Source organism: Theobroma umbraticum, unplaced genomic scaffold (genome assembly GCF_002168275.2).
Source record: "Theobroma umbraticum cultivar Fairchild unplaced genomic scaffold, ASM216827v3 scaffold_146.0, whole genome shotgun sequence".
In the NCBI taxonomy this organism is placed as follows: domain Eukaryota; kingdom Viridiplantae; phylum Streptophyta; class Magnoliopsida; order Malvales; family Malvaceae; genus Theobroma; species Theobroma umbraticum.
Window position 1 is genome coordinate 6,992,374 of NW_018397265.1, and position 21,312 is coordinate 7,013,685.

The window sequence follows — 21,312 nt, forward strand, 5'->3', positions numbered from 1 at the left end:
ATATGTAATGTACCATTCACCAAACAGTAAGAAAACTATAATTATGCACTGAATACTCTGATTTTAATATTATTGTAAATTCTAAAGATTGCTAGGAAAGAACCATTTTTTTTTATTTTTTCAAGAAAGAGGGGTGTAAAATATTTATAGAATAAAGATAATTATAAGTTTCATACAATAATAGCAAAATGTTAACAGCCCCTCTGGGCCTATATACTATAGAACTTAAACACCCCTGGAAAACTAAAAGCAGCTACTTGAGAAGGTTTGGGAGCACTCTTGATTTTATTTATGTATAGCATATCCCTAAGAAAGCACCATTATCCTTCATTTAAGCCCTTTCACCAGTGAGGAGATCCATGACAACTCCCTTGATGCTCCCATTGTTCTTCTTCAGCAGCTTCTTGTTCATTTCAGCATCACAGAAACCCTGCGCACAACAACACAACAGCCAATTTCAGAACACTGTCAGCTCAGTGTTGTACATACTAATCAAGAAGAGGTAAACAAAAAAGGAAACGAAAGAGATGATTTCTGCAGGCAGTTTACCATTTCCTGCAGCTCCTCAAGAATTGGATCCCACTCAGCTACCCCACAAAGATCGTCAACAGACTTCTCCAGATCATATTCATTCATCCTCAGGATCTCCTTGTTCAAATCAACCTGCTTGAATCCCATCTCTTCAAGTTCCTTAAGTAGAGTCTGCTCAACAGATTCATTTTCAATGTCCTCCTGAGATGGTGCTTGTACACTTATTGCAGGGGATGGTGCTTGCACACATATTGCAGGGGCTGGTGCCTGAGAGGGTCCAGCAGGAGATGGCGCTTGTACACATATTGCAGGGGCTGGTGCTTGAGACTGTCCAGCAGGAGATGGTGCTTGTACACATATTGCAGGGGGTGGTGCTTGAAAGGGTCCAGTAGGAGCTGCTTCTGAGAGATCAATCATGGGATAAGACACAGACGGAGATGGAATGTGTGGAAAAGCAGGAGATGAGACACGTTGGTCAATGTTAGGATATGCTGCAGGTGAAGATAATGTAGGAGGCTGGTGAACAGGGACAAAGACACCTTGGTCAATGATGGGATAAGTCACAGATGAAGATGTAGGAACAGGTATTGGGACATCACTGCCAAGCAGCAAACTATTGTATACTGTATGCTCCTTTGCTGGCTGGTCATTAACCATGGGCTTCAGAGGCGCATTGCCCGCATTAGAGTTGCAAAGCTCTGTAACAAGATCAACATTCATATCTACAATCTCAGGGTCTCTTGGGCCACTGCTTTCAGGGGGCAAATTTAAGTTCAAGCCCTGGAAGTTATCACTAATAGATTCCTTAATGGACGTATCAACCTGCATTAACAAATCATAATCAAAAGTAAATGAACTGTCAAAAGATAAAAGACCTCAAAGCATATCAACCATATTGAAAATACAATACTTACATGGATGAGAACCCAAACACGTTGCCCAAACTTCATGCCAGTTTGAGATGCCATTCTCCAGTAAGAAACATATCGACCAGGCAACTGTGGTGCAGTAAAATCAATGGCAATATCAAGTTCCCCATCAACAGGTACACCATCAGCAGGAATCTGCCATAAGTTGAGAAGACCAACAAATAATTAAGCACAGCCTTGAACAAAATCATAACGATCATTGAACACACATGAAACAGTACAACTGCTATTAATGCAAAAGAGAAAACACCCTACCTCTATCTCAACTGAGGTTGCATCACTGAACTTGTCTCCCCCAATCCAGACAAGTTGCATTCTGCCACACCAGGGCAAAGTGCCATTATTGCGCATCCTCCAGATCTTTGTAAATGGCGTAGATGGAGCCATTACAGTCCCATCCAGTACACTGACATCCAAGATGAAGCGACTGTCTAGCTTAGGCCGAGCTGACTTCATTACACGATTCCTCAAGACATGCGGTAGTGCTGGCCCACCAGCTCTTGGAATCTGTAAATAGGAACGCATCAGATGTCATTAAAACAAGGATAAGAGTTATGAAGCAAACAGCTAAGGAAATTACATGATCATTTGATGCCCTGAAACACCATGGATGCCGGTAATGCAAAGGTCTGTCCATTCTGATGTAATCAGCTTCATTTCCCATTTTGGAAAAGCAGATGCTGCAGAGATCATAATCATCTGTTCTGTATTCCCAAGTAAGGGAAGTTCAGTGAGTAACAATAAAAAAAGAGTCTGAAAGGAATCATCAGCACTTAAAACATTTCTTACACTTTGGACTTGAACCGAGGTCCAGTAATGGGAAGAACTCCACAACCATCACATTGAATTCCCTTGTGGAATGTACCAAACATGGGATTTTCATGAGTGGAACTCCTTTTACTTGGACTAAAGGGATGGTATAGAAAAGGAGGCACAACAGGGTCGTTTGCTACCGGCACTCCACTGAAGGGACATTCATTTGAAGGACCCATCCCATTGATCGGATAATATTTCCTTGTAGTATCAACAAGGGGAGTTGATGTATCCAAGCTAACACTCTTCCCCTTGTTATGACTATTGCTCTCCTTTGTGTTTTTCTTGTTTGATGCAGATGATCCAGAGGTCATGGTAGCACATCCAGTCAGGTTGACATCAGCAGGAGGATCAACATTCAAATCAACAGCAGCAGGCACATTTACACCTCCCGTTGCATTTCCATTGTTGGCTTCCTTGCTAGCCCTGCAACTTGAGTCATCAGCTGTACATTTTGGCAAAACTGCTTGTAAGCCAGCATCCCTTGAAGGATTGGGATCGGTTGGGGCAGATGGGGCACTAGGGCTCTCAGAAGTTCCAACAGGTATGTTTGTATTAGCACCAGCTCCAGACTGGGAAACAGGGCTCAGATAGGATTGTCCCATCTTAGACAAGCACTCCACAAGATCACCTAGCACTGGACTAGCAGATGCAACTTTCAAAGGAACATCAAAGGACAGCTTTGAGAAAACTTCACTTAAAGCATCACGTAGAGGCTCAGGCACAGATTTCAATACATCAGCAGCACCAGTATTAAAGCTTGCCAACGGAGGCTGAACAGATGGGGATCTTAAGGGAGTAGAACTTCCGCTTGATCCAGCATAAAGTTTACCAAACTTATCGTTATTCAGCCTCACATCAATCCTCAAGAACTTGAGACGTTGCCTCATCACATCACGCAGATCATTATCATCAACAAGAGTAACAACATCCCCATCTTCATCAATATAAGTAAGAGTAAGTTCAGCATCAGCAGGAAAATTGAAAAGCCCAATAATTTTGGCCCTCAGTCCAGCCATATTAAGATCCAGCTGTTCAGCATCATCAATTCCAGCATTAAAACGCCTTAGAGTATGTCCATACTTAACCTGTATCCATAACATTTGCAAAGCAAAAATAATGAGATAAGGAAAACAGTTACAATAACATCAAAAATAATAATATATATAAAAAAAGTATCATGGTCTAACAACAGATTGCAATTCAAGTTTCAGCAGCAGTAATTAATCAGGGGAAACAAGAGACCAATTCAATGAATTTAAAAGGAAAAACGAGGGTTAATCATGAATTCAACCTGGAAAAGACATTAAGATCATCACACGTGCATGATAGACAGGAAATCAAATCATAATTCCAAGGCAGAAAGCCTTCATTGCATGTTAAAGAACATTTTACAAAGCTCAGTAAACGCAATAATCACAGCTCAAAATAATCATAACAAATCAGTACGGAAACGACCACAGTCCCGAATTCGAGAAAACAAAACAAAAGAATCAAACTTTACCATGTTCCTCCCCCATTTTCCCCGTAAACAAACAGAAAAACGAGCAGTTTTAAGTTACAGTCGTACACTGTTCACTATTCCAAAATCACAAAATTTTCCGACCGAATCAAAACCTCCCCAAAACGAACGATCAATCCATTTTCAATAAGTACAAGGGAAAAAAAAATCAAACCTTGATAACGAGATTGGATTCCATTCCGTCGACGTCGAATAAGGAGATCAATTTCGGCAAACCAAAATGGATTATAAAATTTTTAATCCCTAAACGAGAAAAAATTACAAAAACAAAAACCCTAACCCACAATAAGTTTAACAATTCAAAGTCTACCAAACGATTAATTCGGAGAAAACTCTCCACGAAACGATCTTTTGAGGTTTTGAAGGTTTCCCCTTTTTCTTCCCCTCTCTCAAGTTTCTCTCCGCGATTCCTTCCGGCGAAAGCCCTTTCAATCCAAACAAAAGCTCTCTCGGCTTATTTATAGCATCACGAGTGGCTTAGCCAATAAGAAATTTCCCGTTGACTTTCTTTCTCCCGAAGAAAACTTTGGTTGGGTTGCCATCGTGATTAAGGAACCCAATCGTTATCGTATCATCTCATCAGGACGCTATCGCGTTTGTCGTATCATCTCATCAGGACTCTATTGCGTTTTCGTATTATCCTGTGAATTAAAATTTGCCACGTATGAGGTGCGGGGTTTGTGGGGTTGGATTGGCCGCAGGGGATTGGAACTGAAATGTGGGTTTCAATATATGAGAAAAATAATAATTTTGTGACATTTAAAAAAATAAAAAATAAAAAATTTATATAATTTTTTATCAAAATTAAATTCAACGATCTTTAATATTATTGAAATATACTAATTCTATTACTCTACCGTCCCGATCGACATCACATTTAGTTAACATCAAGAATTTATGTTCGAGTGCTTACTTGATTCATCAAAATATAATAAATGTCTTAATTTTTTCTATCTCGATGATTTTAAGAAATCATAATTAATTTTTTTATTATGGTCGATAGCTTAATTGATATGATTTTTTAATAAAAAATTAAATTTAACATATATTTTATTAAAAAATTTATAAATTTCGATTTTCGAAACAAGGTCTTCAAATTTGAAAACATAGGACTAATTTAATTGTATCTTATCTTTTTAACTTTAATCTAATGGTCCTTAATATCTAATGTTTAATTTTGTTTCCCCTAATTATCATTCTTAATTATTGGTTATACTTTAATCCTCTTCTTAACACCTCGTAACACATGAGGAAAAAATAACATCAATTTAATTATGTGTTATCTTTTTAATTTTAATCTAATAATCTTTAATCTCTTATATTTAATTTTTTTTTCCTTAATAATCTCAGTTTTAATTATTGATAAAATTTTCAACATTTTGATGGGATTTGAAGAACAAATTGTCTCATTTTGAGAGTTTTTGAGAAATAAGAAGCTCTTTTGTCCAATTTACTCATAGTTTGAATTAATTATAATTTATTTTATTTTAAATTATTTAAATATATAATATCAAATAAATAACTAAAAGACATATATGGAAAGTAAATTACAAGTAGAAAGACACCATGGGATTAAGGTTGAAATTAATTTGCTATAATAATAAATCTATACTAATACTAATTTAATTTTTTTACTTTTTGAGCTCAACTCTTAGAAAAGAATTTAAATATCAAAATACATAAAATAATTTAATTACATCTTACTTTCTTAATTTGTATTTTTTTCATTATATTGGATGAGACTATTAGTTAAAATTAAAAAATTGTGACATAACATGATGATATAATAATTTCGTCTTTTATTATGATAATTTAGTATATTACATCAAGATTACATGAACATTTGGATAATTAATCAATTATTAATAAAAAATAAAAATTTTTTATAATCATTATGTTAGAAAAAGTATAATTCAATTAAACCCTATGATTAATGGTTATCAAATTATTGTGTTTTAATCAAAATGTAATTTATTATTATATATTATGTTGATATGACATATGATATCATAATAAATAATATATTGATATGATCATGTGATTTTTTTTATATTTTATATTTGATTAATAATAATTAATTAATTATTAATTATAAAAATTTATTTAATAAAAAATATAAAAATTTATTAAATATAATAAAAGAATAAGAAATTATTTAAAATTTTTTCCTAGCATTTCTATTAAAGAAAATGGCAAAATGAAGGCATAGTCCATTTTTAACATGGAAAAAAAATAGAAGGGACCATGAGGAAACAGCACTGCAACTAGCTGGTAGTAATTAAAGAGAGTAGGGGATTACTTTACATGTGTTTTGGATCTTGGGTTCTTGTTAATTGATAATCCCAAGCATGGAAAAACAAATTTGTTAGCTAATTTTGGGCTTTGGACAGTAAAAGAAGGAATTAATACATGTTCATTCACCGTAGCAATGACCAAGGAAGTAGATTGCAACGTCGGTGGTGATCTTCCTTCCCTGTTGAACAAGCACGCGCCTCCGCTTTCCCACAAAGGCTAGCAACACCAGCACCGTGATCCAAGTCACCATGGCGGCTCGGGCAGCAGCAACCAGCAATGTCAGGCCCGTCAAAACCCCTGCGGCTGGCAAGATCAGCGTGCAGAGAGTTACCAGGCCGCTGCTTGCCTGGTGAAGGTGATCAAAACACAACAGGATTAGACAAATGGACAGGAAGAGAGACAACAGGAACGTTGTCAGGGTTGGTTTGGTTTTGAACAACAAAGTCATCTGATTCTGGGTGTCTTTATAGTTCAACGGGAAGAAGAATCGAAGAAGATCAGAAGATCAGGAGAAGGAGAAGAAGAAGAAGAAGGATAGAGTTCTTTTGTGGTTGTTTTGAATGATTGGGAGTGAGAATGTGGATTATATTTTATTAGAATGATGAGGTTGGTTATGGAGGGTTAATGGAACTGGAAAGGAATTGGAAAGCATGTGCTGCACATGGGAGGGTTGGGGAGGAAAGCCACCAAATTGGGAACACAATCAAACGATGTTTGTGTCAGGCCACCAATCACACTGATTTTACTGTGTACTTTTAGAAGGTGAATAAAGGAGATTTACATGGCACAAAACAAAGATTCCTGGTAGGATATGGATTAAGTTCATTTTCCTAATGATGCAGCTTAATTCTATGGCAATTATATCGGATGAATCAATGTTTTGGTCATGTGGTTTGCCATGGAATCCTAGCGTGGGGAAAAAAAGGCCAATGTTGGACTGACGTTAGATCATTCCTCCAGGCTCCTTGTTGTTACAGATTGTTAGACTTCCAGGGTATCTTTGCAGATTTCCGGATTGGATTTGGGTAACAACACAAGATCAAGATCGTACAAACGCTGCATCACGAGATTGCCAACTAGGGAACAACTCAAATCACAGTCCTTCCTGGGCCTGAGGAAAATCAAGCAGATGACAACAATGCAATTATTTGGATTTTGATTTCCTTCCAGTTCTCATGGCTATGACTAAATGCAAATGGTTGTCGAGAGCATCCACACATAGGAATGTTTACCTGAGTTGAAAGGTCATCACTCATCACAAGTTTCATTAATCTATATGTAAGAAAATAGAGGTGGAGAGATTTTAACTCTGCTTGTGAAATTTTCGGTAGAGAGAATAAGAATCCTAATTTTGTAATACACGCAATCTAAGACAACCTTAGCTGCCGACCATCAAAAGTGTAGGACAAATCTCAGCTGAGTTGTATAAATTCTGATGAGGAGATGCAAAATTTCTCAAACATTTAACCATTCGTGTTCATGTAGGTACCATTTTGAATGTCATATATGGTAGCTAGCTTCGCATGATCCTGATTCCTAGAGATCTGTAATAGTGATAGACACAAAACCTGAGGGGTCCTAGATATTCTTTTCATTGGCCTGGATGACCAGGAAGGCTCTGTTTTTCTTTTGCTAAGCCTTTGAAGGTTTTTTCTTTTTTATTGTAATAGAAATAACCCCCAAAGTTTGAAGCATAAGCAAGACTTGAACCTTGTCTCTCTACAGGGTTAACCGCTCAACTCTACTGACCCGTTGGCTCCAAGCCCGCTGCCAACCTTTGAAATCTTCTTACCTCAACTGGATAATTTTTTCATAATTTTGTGTTATATGTACCTAAAACTTTTCATATTAGAGCTTTAAGGTTCAAAGTTTAGGGACACCAAATGAGAGCAAAAGGTTTCTGTTCGTTGAGCAGGTATTGCTAACGATATGGGGATGTATACTTTTACTCGACAGCAACATGCCATTGATGGAGCATGTATTCATCTTATCATAGAGAGAGGAAGAAAGGAAGCATAATTTGCAAGCCTAAGCAATTTGGGGACTTGGTATATCAGACCTTCGCCAAAAGAACCTAGTGCTCTTCAAAAAATGGTAGTGGTGATATGGAGTGGAGCATAACTCTCTTTGGCGTCGCCTCATTACAGCGAAATATGGTGAAGGTAAATAATGTTGGTTGCCAACTGTACACAACACATGGAGGATGTCAGCAGTATGGAAAAACATTGTTAATCTTCCTTCTATAAGAGGAGTACAGGGATTGGTGGGTTTTGATGCCTCTAGATGGATTATTGGAGATGGCTCCTCAGTATTCTTTTGGCGGGACGTATGGTTACATGCTCAGTCACCGTTGAGCAACACTTAAGACTCCATTCCGTAACCTCTGACCAAAAAGCAAAGATGATGGATATATGGATAATGGATAATTGGGAGAAGCAGCAATCAGGGGAGTCCTGATGTGCCAATAAACAAAAGAGCCATCAAGTCATAATCAACTATCTGACCTCAAGACACAGCAGATCATTTGCTCTTATTACAACAATTTAAAAGCAAAACTCATCTAACCAAGCAAGTCAAAAATTGAGAAAGACAGAAACTAGCTGGCTTCACCTTTGCTTGAGTCGGTAAAGTAGGCACTGAAAATTATTTGTTCTCATGGCTCCCACTTTAGCCAATCCATCTGCCACAATGCTAGCCTCACGTAGGATGTGTTTGAATGAGATTCCAGTGCAGCTTTATGAATAAGCTCCAATGGCATTGGAAATGGTTTTCATGTGCCATGTGACCTTGAGTCTGTGCAAGTCATGTGAATATTTAATATAAATATTTTTTTTTTACCATTTCATTGTATAGTAATTATGTAACTAGTCTAATCTTAGTTGAAACAGACTATTATAAATAGTTTATTGGTGATATTTTTCTTCCTTATCGAAGAATGAAAGAACTTCATTTTCTTCACCATCGTTTTGCTCTCTCTGCACCTGTTCACTTGGTTTTAACAGATGGTTTGGAATTGAGCAAAGTTTGAGTCGTCAATGTCAATATGGTTGGAATTTGGAAAGTGTACCTTTTATGAATCCTTGGTCGTCCCTTAGAACTCCCCCAATACCAGCTGGCCCTGGCCTCCCTTTGACAGCACCGTCCGTATAGTGTTTAGGGGCGCCCAGAGGTGGGGGAATCCAATAAGTGGTTATTTCCCTTTGAGCTGTTGCGTGATGCTTATATGTTGTCTTGCTGTTTTCAGTGCTTTCCGGCTAAGCCTTATATCTGGTACTGGTAGGATCATGCTCTCTTTTTCTTTCATCTTTATGTAGTGGCACATATATTTAGATTGCCACAAGGTGTTGCTTGGGCTTTTCGGCTACGGCTTCTCACTGTACTAGCCAGTGAAATAGATATAAGTAAATCCTACTTTTGACTGAGAAAAAACAATAATACTAGGATAGTTGGCAAAAGTAGGCAAACTGGGACGCCCTTGTTTCTGTACTAAAATTGGCGGAAGAAATAATTGCTACTGGACCATGCATATGAATTGAGATTGGTTTGTAGGAGGGAATTAAGGGACCTTGCAACTCATACTTTATACTCGTTTAAGATAAAAATCATCTCCTAATCAAATTTTAACTTAAGCATGTATTTTCTTTCATGGGCTCTGCCTTTTGCTGCTGATCATTCCTTTTACTTGCTGAAGCATTGTACTGTGGGTAGAAAAACAGCACAAGACAGCTGTCTAAACTCTTCACTATTCTTTTCCCCCAACTTAGGGTGAATATTACAAAAGAAAACTTGAACTTGTAATGCAATAAACTTGAACTTGTAATGCAATAGTGTCACTTGCCAAGTCTTAAGCCTTGCAACCGCTCGTCAGTCGTGATATTGACACTTTACCAAAAATTGCAAAGTATATGAACTGGCATTCATTTTTGCACATATATATTAAAGGATACAACTATGAAATATAGCCCAAAAAGATTTTAAAAGAAACTTTTCAAATTTGTTTCTTCAAATTTTCAAGAAACAAAAAAAAAAAGAGGAGAGATGGAACAGGAAGACTCCATAGGTATTCTTGAATCCCCTCTGATTCCAGGCTCTGGAAAGGTACCTGGAGAGGGTGTGAGTTTGAGTAAGGAAAGCTGCAACAAAGCTGAGATAACCACAGAGCTAAAGAAGCAAATGAGGGTGGCTGGACCTCTAGTTGTGGTCAGTTTCTTGCAGTACAGTTTGCTGATGATATCAGTCATGTTTGTCGGCCATCTCGGGGAGCTCTCCCTCGCAAGTGCTTCAATGGCTACTTCATTTGCTGGGGTGACAGGTTTCAGTTTCATGGTAAAGCTTCTAATTTCTTCTTACCGTGCATGTGCTAACCCTTTTTTCTTTTTCTGAGTTTGTGCATCCATCTCATTTATGGAATAGAAAGGTGGTCAATTTTTTTTTTTGAAAGATGGTTTTTATTAATGATGAGCTGGAATGTCTTGGGGAGTCTTCAACGTTGAGATTTGGAGACTCCTGTTGGCATGGAAGCTATCATAAGAAGAGCCTGTACTGAACAATTACAAAAAGAACAGCTGCTCAAGGAGCACTTGGCAGTATCTCAACACGGATAATCTCAAAAGCAAGTAAAGTTCTGGATAAATCCTTAAACAAAAATCTAACACTAGTAAAACTTTATCAGAGTGATAAGATAAATGAATGTTTTAAAACAAACCACCGCCCACCGTGGAACTCGAACCCAGAGATAATCTTTTAACCGACACAGCAGTATCATAGATGCACAAGGACACAAACAAAAAATAGAGACCACACGCAATTTCCTCCTGATTAAGTTCTTTTTCTCTATCTCTTGATCGATTAAGAAAGGTGGTCAAATTAATCGAGAATGTTGGCTTACTTTGCAACTTCACAGTACATTTTTGACGCTTTCAAGTTTCATTTGTTATCGGCTAGCTTGGGATGGGAAGTGCACTGGAAACCTTCTGTGGGCAGGCCTATGGAGCAAAACAGTATCACATGCTTGGAGTTCACATGCAGAGGGCAATGCTTGTTCTTACACTTGCGAGCGTTCCCATATCCCTGATTTGGGCTTTCACAGGGCAAGTTTTCACCATTCTCAAGCAAGATACAGAAATTTCGATGCGTGCAGGGGTGTATGCTCGGTGGATGATTCCCAGCATTCTTCCTTATGGCCTTCTGCAGTCCCAGCTGAGATTCTTGCAAACTCAGAATAATGTTCTTCCATTGATGATAACTACAGGAATTACAAGTTTAGTTCATATCCTCGTTTGTTGGACACTGATTTTTCGACTTGGTTTTGGCAATCAAGGTGCTGCCCTGTCGAGTGCCATCTCTTATTGGACCAATGTGTTTATTTTGGCCATCTACATCAAGTTTTCTCCCACATGCAAGAAAACCTGGACAGGTTTCTCCAAGGATGGCAGGAGAAACCTTGTCAGTTTTCTCAAGTTAGGCATACCATCAGCTCTTATGGTCTGGTGAGTTTGATTTTCATATGGATCAGAACCATCAATTTTCTTTGTTTTCATGACTGAAATGAGTTGTTTTGTACGCCTTTGCGAGCACTAGCAATCATGCAATCTGTTTTTTCTTTTTTGGGGGTGATGAGTTCCAGCTTCGAATTTTGGTCGTACGAATTTTTAGTTCTCATGTCTGGTCTTCTTCCAAATCCAAAGCTAGAAACATCAATGATGTCTGTCAGGTTAGCATTTTCACACTCTCTTCGTATTCCACTTGCCATATTTTCATCGCCTTTTAAGTGCCTGCATGCAGAAGCTTTGTCCACCATACCATTCATTTTGTGTTCAGGATTTCCTGCTCAATAACACACTATGAATTCAGCCCCTAATTTCCACTGATATGCATCTGCAAAAGTCAACAAAAATCGTTTCAGATTCAGAACTTTGAAAATGTTCAAGCAACTTGTTTCCTGAATTTCAAACTAGCTACTCATCTATGGCTTCAGCATTAATCCTGTATTGCTAACTCGGATATTTGATTTTCCTCCAGCCTCAACATAAGTTCAGTAGTCTACAGGATCCCCTTTGGCTTTGGCAGTGCAGTAAGGTAGATATTATCAATCACTTTTATCTTAATGAATTCTGACAATTAATCTTCATCTCCCTCTTAGTACAAGAGTTTCAAACGAACTAGGCGCTGGCAAACCACAAGCTGCACGCCTTGCAGTGAAGATTGTGGTGTTGTTGGCAGTATCAGAAGGTCTGTCACTAAGCATAATTGCAGTTGCATTGAGGGGAACCTTGGGTTATCTGTACACCAATGAAGAAGAAGTTGTGAGATATCTGGCATCCGTGATGCCGGTGCTAGCTCTATCCAACTTCATGGACGGAATCCAGGGTGTTCTCTCAGGTTTGATCAACCACTTGGTTCCCAAACAATTCAATTCCATATATCAGTGGAAGTCATGCCAACAAATTTGTATGATCAAATACATTTATACAGGTACTGCTAGAGGGTGTGGTTGGCAAAAGATTGGAGCTTATGTAAATCTAGGATCTTATTATCTCCTGGGGCTTCCTTCAGCCATCATCTTGAGTTTTGTCTTTCACTTTGGAGGAAAAGTAAGCCAAAAAACTCAAATGTTAAATTAAAAAGGCTTGATGGGTTTTTCTTGTTTTACTGAATTACCATTTTTTTTTCTTTTTGCAGGGACTTTGGATTGGAATTATATGTGGGAGTGGTTTGCAAGCATTTCTGCTTCTAGTCATTGCCATGCGCACGAACTGGGAGCTAGAAGTATATCAATAATCTCTAGTAGTAAAAATTACCGCATCAGTTTCATTTCTTCAGATTCCTGAACAATTTTTTGTTTTGTTTTGCTTTTCTCAGGCGGAGAGGACCAGGGAGAGAGTTTATGGTTCTTGCATCCCCATGGATTTGCCATCATGAAGCAGGAGGAAAGAAAAAGCATCAGGTTAAACAGGTTTATGCTAGGTATCACACTTTTGCAGCTGAGGTGACTTTGAAAAGGAAAACTTGATCTGAAGAATCATAATAATCATTCCTAATTCCATGTTATTTATGCAATCTTAGTATTATGAAGTTGTAATCGCCTCCAGAAATGAAAAGGAATTGCAATAGAAGGAAAAGGATATCTGACCAACCCAACCAACTCTGTAATTAAGAGAAATTCTATTTCGACCAAAATAAGCAAAGCTATGATAAAAATATATATAAATAGTACGGTTCTTCCCACATTATTTTTCAGCAAAACTCGAGTTCGGGAAGTCAGAATGAGAACAAAATTTGTTAGCTTTTCAACTCAAGAAGCTGGAACTGGTGCTTAAGGAAAAATGAGGAAACCTTCAATAATTGAAGTTGGCTGCGAAGCGGAATGTAGTCGTTAACAATGATGATAGGCATGTAGTAGTTAACAATGATATCATCGCGGCTCATCAAGATAAGGGTCCCTAGGAGATCCTCCAGCAGCTCCAAGGTAACCTGAAACACTCTCACTAACAACTGAAGCATAGTTCTTCAACCAAGAGGTACTGCGTGTCAACCACCCAGTCTGTGCCTGTTCATTTACTTCTTGCATACACTTTCTTTCTTCCTCCACAAGTATGTCAAGCCACCTTTTAGCCATGAAAGTCTTGACCGCTTCAACCCCTTGGTTTACTATTTCCGAAGGTGGAATGACAATGGGATTTTGCTCCAGGTTGAGTTTAGTCAGCTTCTCAAGCCGACCAAATGTATCAGGAAGAGCTTGAATTTGGTTGTTACTGAGATCAAGCTCTTTAAGATTTGTCAATTCACCAATTGTGTCTGGTAGTTCCCTCAAGTCAGTGAAATTACTGCTCAGATTGAGGATCTCAAGATTTGTCAATCTCCCAATATCATCCGGAAGGCCACAAAGTTCATTGAAGTGAGCATCCAAAAAACGCAAAGACCTCATCTCACCAATAGAAGTGGGCAGGGAACGGATCTTGTTCAAATGAAATGAAAGCCTTTGCAGATTTCCTAATTCATTCCCAAGATTAGTTGGTAAGTATGACAGGGAGTTGAAGCTCACATCCAACTCTATCAAAGACCTGAATTGAAGAAAAATCAAATTTTAGCAAAGGATAATGGCCAAAGAAAAAATGTTTGATTTTGTAAGGAAATAATGTTACCTGCAATGACAAATGGTGTCAGGTAAGGCATTCAGTTTATTTCCAGAGACATCTAAGATTTTTAAGTTCTGGAGCAACCCAATCGAGTCTGGCAGTGATTCCAGAAGATTCGAAGAAAGGTTCAGTTCCTCAAGTTTTTCTAATCCAGCAATTGAGTCAGGGATAACCTGTTTCCCCAAACAGGTTAATCAGATGCAAGGGAAATGAATAAAAGAATCAAGACCCAGAATTCATACTACTTGCCAATAACAAAACAAGTTGATTGCTTAACTTTATCAGTTTTAATTACACCATCATGAAAGCAACAACAAGTCTTTGTATCAATAAAGATAACCATTATCTGACAAAAACATGTAACCTGGATTAGGTTATAACTTTCATATCTGATGTCTACAGCCCAGTGTTAAGTCATAATAACGTAGGAATCTTTCATAAGAATATTGTACCTACAAGTCCAGTTGATCATTTACAAGTGAACATGAACAGAAGTATATATACCATTAGAAAGCAATATATTTATCAAGACGTTAAGGGAGTTGATATCCCTTCTGCCAAATTGAAATCTATGTTACAGCATCAACATATAAATAACATAACAGAAAAACTGACAGTAGGAAACTGCTTCTTCCACCTGTCTAATTCAAAGTACTGATTACTGAATAACTCCTTCAATGTTGAAGGATTCTAGATCCAGCTGTTCCAAGTAGCTTATGGTTGTACTTAGTACATATTTCCATTTGTCCAAATTTAACTGAGTAATGTAGAAATGTCCAAAATCGCATGCAAACTCTCAAAATTCTAGCACAATGCAATGTTGCTCCGAAGTCCGAGTCTTCATTTTCCTCGAAGTACCCATGTCAAACACATATTCGGCGAACATGGGTATGGAGGTCAGACAATCCAAATATAACCAACTATAAGGAAACCCTATACGTGTTGGACACATACCATCATCCCACACTGACACCTGACTCCAAGTAACATAGGTGATCATTGTAATGCGGTGCCTGAATGTAAAATCTGGCGCCTAAACGATACACTAACAAGATGACAATTTCACTAGTTACAGTAGCAGCTGGTATGTTAATGCTTTAAATTTTCAACTTTCCTTTGAATGGAAACAAATATAATTGCAATGCATAATTATTTGGATTTCTATCTTAATCCACAGCCTTATCCAATCACATTCCAACTTCAATAACTCTAGAAAGAGAAAGAAATTCAATATCAGTTCTCATAAAAAAAAAATTGCCGCAAGAAAAACCGACCTCAAGCTGATTACTGGAAAGATTAAGCAAAACCAAGCCGCTAATCCTCCCAAAGGCTTCTGGCAAAAACCTGAGCTTCTTTCCAGACAAATCCACTCTTTCCAATCCTCTCCCTTGCGCTTCCTCTAGTATCCCAACAACATCTGCATTAACCTTCTCAACCACCTCCGTATTTCCCGCCACTTTTCCCGCCTTCTCATAAATCTTAACCAGCCTATCCTCCGCTTCCCTCAGAAGCTTCCCGTACGCCTCGTGCATTTCGTCCAATTGCAAAATCGATTTGTAAATAGCCTTCTCTTTCTCAGCTTGCTGGCGAATCTGTTGCTCCTTTTCGGCCAAATGGGACCGCCACTCGAGTCGATCCACGTCCACGGGTCGAGGAGAGAGGACCAGTTCTTCCAGGGATTTGGAGAGGCTGGCCTCGATCTCGCCGAGTTTGGACCGGGCCATGTCGACGGCCTCGTGGTCAGGTCGTGCGCCCAAGGTTCGGAGCACGGAGCGGGTTTGGGCTACGTCGGCGACGGAATGGGCCATGGAGGCGAGGACATTGGGATGGGATAAGTGGGGCATTTGGTCCACGATTTGTGGCGGGTTGGTGGACGAGGATGGGGCGGAGGCGTCAGGCACTGGCGGTGGTTGTTCGAGGTCGAAGCCGGGATCGGAGTCCGGTGCGGAAGCGAGTTTGGAGGGTCCAATGGAAGGGAGGCGAGACATGACGTAGGAAAGGAGCGGGTAGCTTTTCGGGTTCGGATCCATTTCTAGGGCGCAGAATGGGGTGGGAATTTGGCAAATGGAAAAGCTTTTCTGCGAAAGTACACTTCTTTCAGAGTGCAACTGAGTTTTCAAAGTGATCCAATTCAAAGTGATCCTGTGTTTTGGAGTTATGATAACATTACCCCCCGTTGGATGAAGTGAGAGAGCCTTTTTTGCCCTTTTTTATAATAAAAATTAATTTAATGTATTTATTATTTTTTAAATATTTATATTTAATTTTTATTATTTATTAAAATATTTTTATTATTAAATACCCTATTTGTTGTTTCTAATCATGACACTTTATTAATTTTATTTTTATTAAAAGGAAAAAATTATGCAACATTTAACTCTTTATGATAAGATAAAAGTTGCTGTCACCTTCTGTTTAAGTTTCATATTTTTATTCATTTAACCAGGAAAAAAGTGTTCCAAAACTATAGTCACAACTTTAGATGGCTTGTCAAATCAGACTCACTATGGAATCTGCTTCTTTTGGAAACTCAGGAAACCAGATGCACACATCCATAGATTTTAATGGTTTTCCATATTGCAATCTTAAACCCTTTCTAGAAGGACTTTTCATTTTTGCAAGAGAGAGTTTCTCCAAAGCATAAACATGGCAACAATGGCAGCAACTGAAGATTTGTTCATTAGAGATGGGAGTTGGTATTGTCACCATGCCTCCAGATAGTATTCAGATAGATTCTTGATATGCAAAATTTAAAAAGGAACACCTCTTTTTAACATAAAAGGAGAAATGTGCATTAGCAATCTCAGTTTGTATTAGCCTGGAAACATCTTTAACTTCCCACATTCCTTTGCATAGTTAAAATGCAAATACAACAAGTTTTAACACATGATTCTCAACTCTATAAACCAACAAAAAAAAAAAAGGGGGGTCAAAACTCTTCGTCCTTCTCTTTTCTTCCTTCTCTCCTCTTTCCTTTCGTTTCTCTGATTTCGTTTAGCCGGAAAGGAAAAGGGGGCAGATGGCATTGAAACTTTTTGAGGGTTACATGGTTATGCTAAAGCCTCTTTGGATTTCCCTCATACTGCACATTGTTAGGAAGGAGGATGACACACATTCAAAAAACTACCTTATATGCAGCCTTCATGGTATTTGTTGATAGATGGAACAAGCTACTGAGACTCAAAAGGTTGCTTTCTGCATTTCAGCACCATCTTCATGTTCAACCTGATAAAAAGCAAATACAATAGAAATGGAATTTCTTAGCACCCATATTCTGGAAAGAAGTGGTATAACATCACTAATGATAGCAAATATAAAAAGTAAATGAACAGATCTATTAGTACCAGGGAAATCCACACAAAAAATTAAAAACTAAATGAAGCTTTTTTCCTAAACAGGTGGCAGAGGAATGATGTCATGAGATGCTAAAAACGTTAAAAGTGTCTCAAAGAAACAAAAGTTACCAACTGAGTGTAATTGCAGTTAGGACTTAGTGGAGCTCAAGGACCATCTCAGGCTATGAAATCCAATGTTAATTTGTAACCAAAACCATGAACTATTACTAGCCATAAACCAAAAGATTTACACTGAATTGGCATACGGCTTATTCCAAGAGCACCAGACACCAACATGTAGATGTATAACCACCAACTTAATAAAACCAGGCAAAATTTCACCTAATAGATGCTGAAGGACTATCACATGAATCATTGTCTGAAAATATAAGAAGAGCTACAAGATATTGGTAAGGATTCTTACCTCAACATGGATCCTTGGTTTCTTTTTCAGCCTTTTACCAGGTTCATCTTTCTCAGACTTGGATCTTCTTCTCACTTCAACTGCATTTACTTCTTCATCATCATCATCATCAGCCACCTCATCTGTGTAAAATTTCAACTTATTTGAGCAAAACTGAATATGCAGCATTTCAATTATTAGACACATGGCAGGCAGTGGGAGTGACAACAAATCATCTATCTCAGAAGGGATACTATCATGTTGAGCCCCTAGAGTTTAAGAAAATGTTTCATGTGGTACCTGCACTAAAAAATGTTCAACATAGTACTCAATACTTTCATCCCGTGTAGCAATGTAGTCTGACTCCTGACACTTGAGCTACTGACATGTTCTTCAACCAACCAAAAGTTGACACATGGCAAAAGAATTTCCACGTCATCATTTGGTACCAAGTTAATATGTACATGTGTATGGCACATGTTGCATATGTGGCACACCTATGAATGCCATATATCAAGATCTCCTTGGATCTTCATGTTAGAGGGAATTAAGTCAGACTTTTTACAGAAAAAACTTAATTAACTAATAAAGATAAAAAAACTTATACCCTAAACACAAAAAAACCCCAATTTCTTTCTTTCAAAATCCCTAAAAGATTTGTTCTTCCTTTCCTAGGTACCGTTCTCCTTTTCTTTCTTCCTTTTTATATTCACTTAACCTATAGGCATTTTACCTCCCTTTTTTAGTTTTAGAATTATGTTTGGTTGCCAAGAAAGTGAAGTAAAAACGAGATTGAGAAGCTTTTTGGTTGTTTCCTCTTTTGAAGCTGAAGGGGATTTTGGACTGGTTTATTTATGCAGATTAAGTTCTGGAAATAAGGCAAAATGAAGGATTTTACAGTTGATTGGCTTTAGAAACAAGGGATAGAGAAGTAAGTTGAAAGTTTTAGTTCTTAAAGTACAGGTACCATATTAGACATTTTCTTAAAGTACAGGGACCAAATGTGACATTATCCCTTCTCAGAATAATGAAACCTGCTTATGGTCGCATAAAACTAACTTCACACCATTTAAAAAGACACTACATGACACCAGAAAAAAAAAATAGGGAGTAGCATATATCCATTTGTAAGCCTATACATGCATGTGGCATGCAATATCACATGACACAAAAATGCTGACAACATAGACAAACGTCATACCATTACTGATGTGATAATTCTTCATACCCATATCTTCTATATCATCTTCCTCTTCAAGTTCAAAGTTTCCCTCAACATACTCAACTTCAGATTCCTGCTTATTCCCAAATTAATATTCGGTAAGAAAAAGGAAAATGCCAAAAAGCTTGGATGATATATATAACAATATGTTCCATAAAACAAACCTCTTCATTTTCATCCTCAGCCTGCAGTTCATCTGTGTCAAGAGTTTCAATAAATTTATTGAAGGGAAGGTTGTATATTCCATCATAAATTCCATTTTCGAGCCGTGCAAGCAACTCTTTCTCAATTGTCTGCAAAGGTATTAGTTAAAACCAATCTGAAGACAGGATAATTCAGGACAAGCAATTAAGCAGATGATAACCTTATCCAAGACTGCAGCTTTTTCAGCCTTTTCCTCCCTTCTAGCCTCCCTCTTCTTCTCCTTTCTGGGTGTAGTCATTATCTTCTCCCTATGGACAAATGAAAAATAATAAACAACTGAAAATGAAAAAGAGAAATATATGATCCAGCAGAAACTAATAAATGTCAATTAAAAATAAATTTTTTTTAAAAAAATAGTACCAAAATTGAACAAGTACATCCACGTTGGAATCCACTAAAACACTCACCGATAAGTCCAAAGCTGAGTATGTCAAACACAAAAACAAGAAAATTGAAATCCACTACAACACTCACCACTGCTAAGCATATCAAACACAAAACAAAATTTGAGGAATGATATGAAATATATGAATGAAGATTTTAGCAACCACCATTGGTGAGATTCTTGGAAATAATGTTCTTCTCTTTGATTTTTTATCCACTAAATTGCCACATAAACTTTGGAAACAAAAAGTAATGCAAAGCGAAAGCAGATGGGAACCTTGTTTTCAAGGCAAGTTTTCTCATACGGATGCGCATCTGTGTCATTTTTGTGAGACGCTGCTTTATTTTGTGCACAAGGAGCTTCGGCCAATACATCTTAATGACAAGAAAAGGGTAAAGAAGAAGGCAGGTTAAGCAACAGAAAAACCAAAGTTAAGAAAAAAAAATTAAAATAGGCATTACTAAAACATGAGAAGAGATGGCTATACCAGATGCTTGTCAATAACTTCAAGTGCCTTCTCATAATTTCGGGGCAATTTTACTCTTTCCCATAAATCATTGGGTTTATGAGCTCTTTCGATAGTCTTCATATATAAATAAAAGACCCCTGAATAAGTCCATGACAGAAAAATCCCATAAGCCACGTAAATGCACTATCACGGCAGAACAATCACTCGAATATAAACACATAGCAGTAGCAATACCCACTTACTATCATTTCACAGCAATTAAGTACTATTAACCAATTTACAAAAAACAAGATGCTTCATTCGACTTTCATAACTAATGAAACAGATATCTTTTAATTGAATTTAACACATGTATCAGGAGAAATTGAGTTTAACAAAGCAAACATTAAAATTTCATAGCCTAAACCACTTCTGTTTTCTCTAATTTTCTCAACAAGGAAGGAATCACTTGACTTACCATCGTGGTCGCGGATAGTGGCATAGCGACTATTAGCAAGAGGGCAGGAACTACGATTGCAAATCCCAGTGACGTTATAAGGGTTTCTACAGAAAATCCCAGTAGATATTCTACAAGAACCAATTCAAAAAACAAAAACCCATCATAAAATGATGATACCCAAAGCTGATCAAAGCTTAAAAAAAAGGGAAATTGATTGCTTTGAAAGAGATTCTTACTTGGACATGAAACTGCAGTGCTTGTGCCTGATGACTTGCCATATCACCTCGTCGTGCTGCATCTCTCTTCTTTAATTTGCTAACTCAATTCAAAAAGAACAACAATGGAAATCTCGCTCCTTAATTTACAAATACCCTCTGTTTGGAGCGAGAGATTTGAATTAAGAAAGAAATAGAAAAGTTTTGGATTTTTTGGGGTTTAGGGTTTTATGTGGCTTAGCTGCTGCGGACGGTGGGGTGTTTTTTCTAGAGTGACACGGCTGCTCTCATATTAAAATGTGACGGTCAAATAAAATAAAATCTCAATGCCCCAAAAGACACTAAACTTATCTCAAGTGTGCGATTTAGTCCTTATCCTTATTCAAAAGTCAAAACCCCTTTAAATAGGAGC

At 37.7% G+C, this 21,312-nt stretch overlaps 4 protein-coding genes across 4 annotated transcripts; 1 reads left to right on the forward strand and 3 right to left on the reverse strand.

Annotated features, from left to right (window-relative positions):
- Positions 1-88: 88 nt before the first annotated feature.
- On the reverse strand, positions 89-4,365 carry NBR1 (ubiquitin-associated (UBA)/TS-N domain-containing protein / octicosapeptide/Phox/Bemp1 (PB1) domain-containing protein). Its single transcript, XM_021436464.2, has 7 exons — positions 3,950-4,365; positions 2,250-3,361; positions 2,041-2,164; positions 1,716-1,967; positions 1,446-1,595; positions 550-1,353; positions 89-430 (listed from the first exon to the last, which is right to left on the reverse strand). Exons 1-7 carry the CDS (start codon positions 3,971-3,973, stop codon positions 332-334), a joined length of 2,565 nt encoding a protein of 854 aa, XP_021292139.1. The 5' UTR covers positions 3,974-4,365; the 3' UTR covers positions 89-331.
- Positions 4,366-10,124: 5,759 nt separating this feature from the next.
- On the forward strand, positions 10,125-13,120 carry LOC110422883 (protein DETOXIFICATION 16-like). Its single transcript, XM_021436911.1, has 8 exons — positions 10,125-10,416; positions 11,035-11,579; positions 11,717-11,803; positions 12,112-12,168; positions 12,233-12,471; positions 12,565-12,683; positions 12,772-12,858; positions 12,952-13,120. Exons 1-8 carry the CDS (start codon positions 10,129-10,131, stop codon positions 13,009-13,011), a joined length of 1,482 nt encoding a protein of 493 aa, XP_021292586.1. The 5' UTR covers positions 10,125-10,128; the 3' UTR covers positions 13,012-13,120.
- A 132-nt stretch (positions 13,121-13,252) lies between these two features.
- Positions 13,253-16,388, reverse strand: LOC110422885 (plant intracellular Ras-group-related LRR protein 9-like). Its single transcript, XM_021436914.2, has 3 exons — positions 15,503-16,388; positions 14,235-14,401; positions 13,253-14,153 (listed from the first exon to the last, which is right to left on the reverse strand). The coding sequence occupies exons 1-3, from the start codon at positions 16,256-16,258 to the stop codon at positions 13,505-13,507; spliced, it is 1,572 nt and encodes a 523-aa protein (XP_021292589.1). The 5' UTR covers positions 16,259-16,388; the 3' UTR covers positions 13,253-13,504.
- A 630-nt stretch (positions 16,389-17,018) lies between these two features.
- Positions 17,019-21,137, reverse strand: LOC110422886 (MAK16 protein-like protein). The gene is made up of 9 exons (XM_021436915.2): positions 20,922-21,137; positions 20,704-20,813; positions 20,265-20,383; positions 20,054-20,151; positions 19,553-19,640; positions 19,353-19,481; positions 19,168-19,261; positions 17,988-18,109; positions 17,019-17,453 (listed from the first exon to the last, which is right to left on the reverse strand). Exons 1-9 carry the CDS (start codon positions 20,981-20,983, stop codon positions 17,409-17,411), a joined length of 867 nt encoding a protein of 288 aa, XP_021292590.1. The 5' UTR covers positions 20,984-21,137; the 3' UTR covers positions 17,019-17,408.
- Positions 21,138-21,312: the final 175 nt, after the last annotated feature.

Excerpts from the sequence above, each read along its gene's own strand:
- LOC110422886 (XM_021436915.2), bottom strand. The coding sequence starts at position 20,983 with ATGCAGCACGACGAGGTGATATGGCAAGTCATCAGGCACAAGCACTGC. Across the intron at positions 18,110-19,167 it reads GAATTATCACATCAGTAATG|ATGAGGTGGCTGATGATGAT; the intron begins GTATGACGTTTG and ends AATTTTACACAG. Across the intron at positions 17,454-17,987 it reads AACCAAGGATCCATGTTGAG|GTTGAACATGAAGATGGTGC; the intron begins GTAAGAATCCTT and ends GCTTTTTATCAG.
- LOC110422883 (XM_021436911.1), top strand. The coding sequence starts at position 10,129 with ATGGAACAGGAAGACTCCATAGGTATTCTTGAATCCCCTCTGATTCCA. Across the intron at positions 11,580-11,716 it reads CCATCAGCTCTTATGGTCTG|CTTCGAATTTTGGTCGTACG; the intron begins GTGAGTTTGATT and ends GATGAGTTCCAG. Across the intron at positions 11,804-12,111 it reads ACATCAATGATGTCTGTCAG|CCTCAACATAAGTTCAGTAG; the intron begins GTTAGCATTTTC and ends ATTTTCCTCCAG.
- NBR1 (XM_021436464.2), bottom strand. The coding sequence starts at position 3,973 with ATGGAATCCAATCTCGTTATCAAG. Across the intron at positions 3,362-3,949 it reads AATCCAATCTCGTTATCAAG|GTTAAGTATGGACATACTCT; the intron begins GTTTGATTTTTT and ends TTATGGATACAG. Across the intron at positions 431-549 it reads TTGAGGAGCTGCAGGAAATG|GGTTTCTGTGATGCTGAAAT; the intron begins GTAAACTGCCTG and ends TGTTGTGCGCAG.
- LOC110422885 (XM_021436914.2), bottom strand. The coding sequence starts at position 16,258 with ATGGATCCGAACCCGAAAAGCTACCCGCTCCTTTCCTACGTCATGTCT. Across the intron at positions 14,402-15,502 it reads TTTCCAGTAATCAGCTTGAG|GTTATCCCTGACTCAATTGC; the intron begins GTCGGTTTTTCT and ends TTGGGGAAACAG. Across the intron at positions 14,154-14,234 it reads GACACCATTTGTCATTGCAG|GTCTTTGATAGAGTTGGATG; the intron begins GTAACATTATTT and ends TCTTCAATTCAG.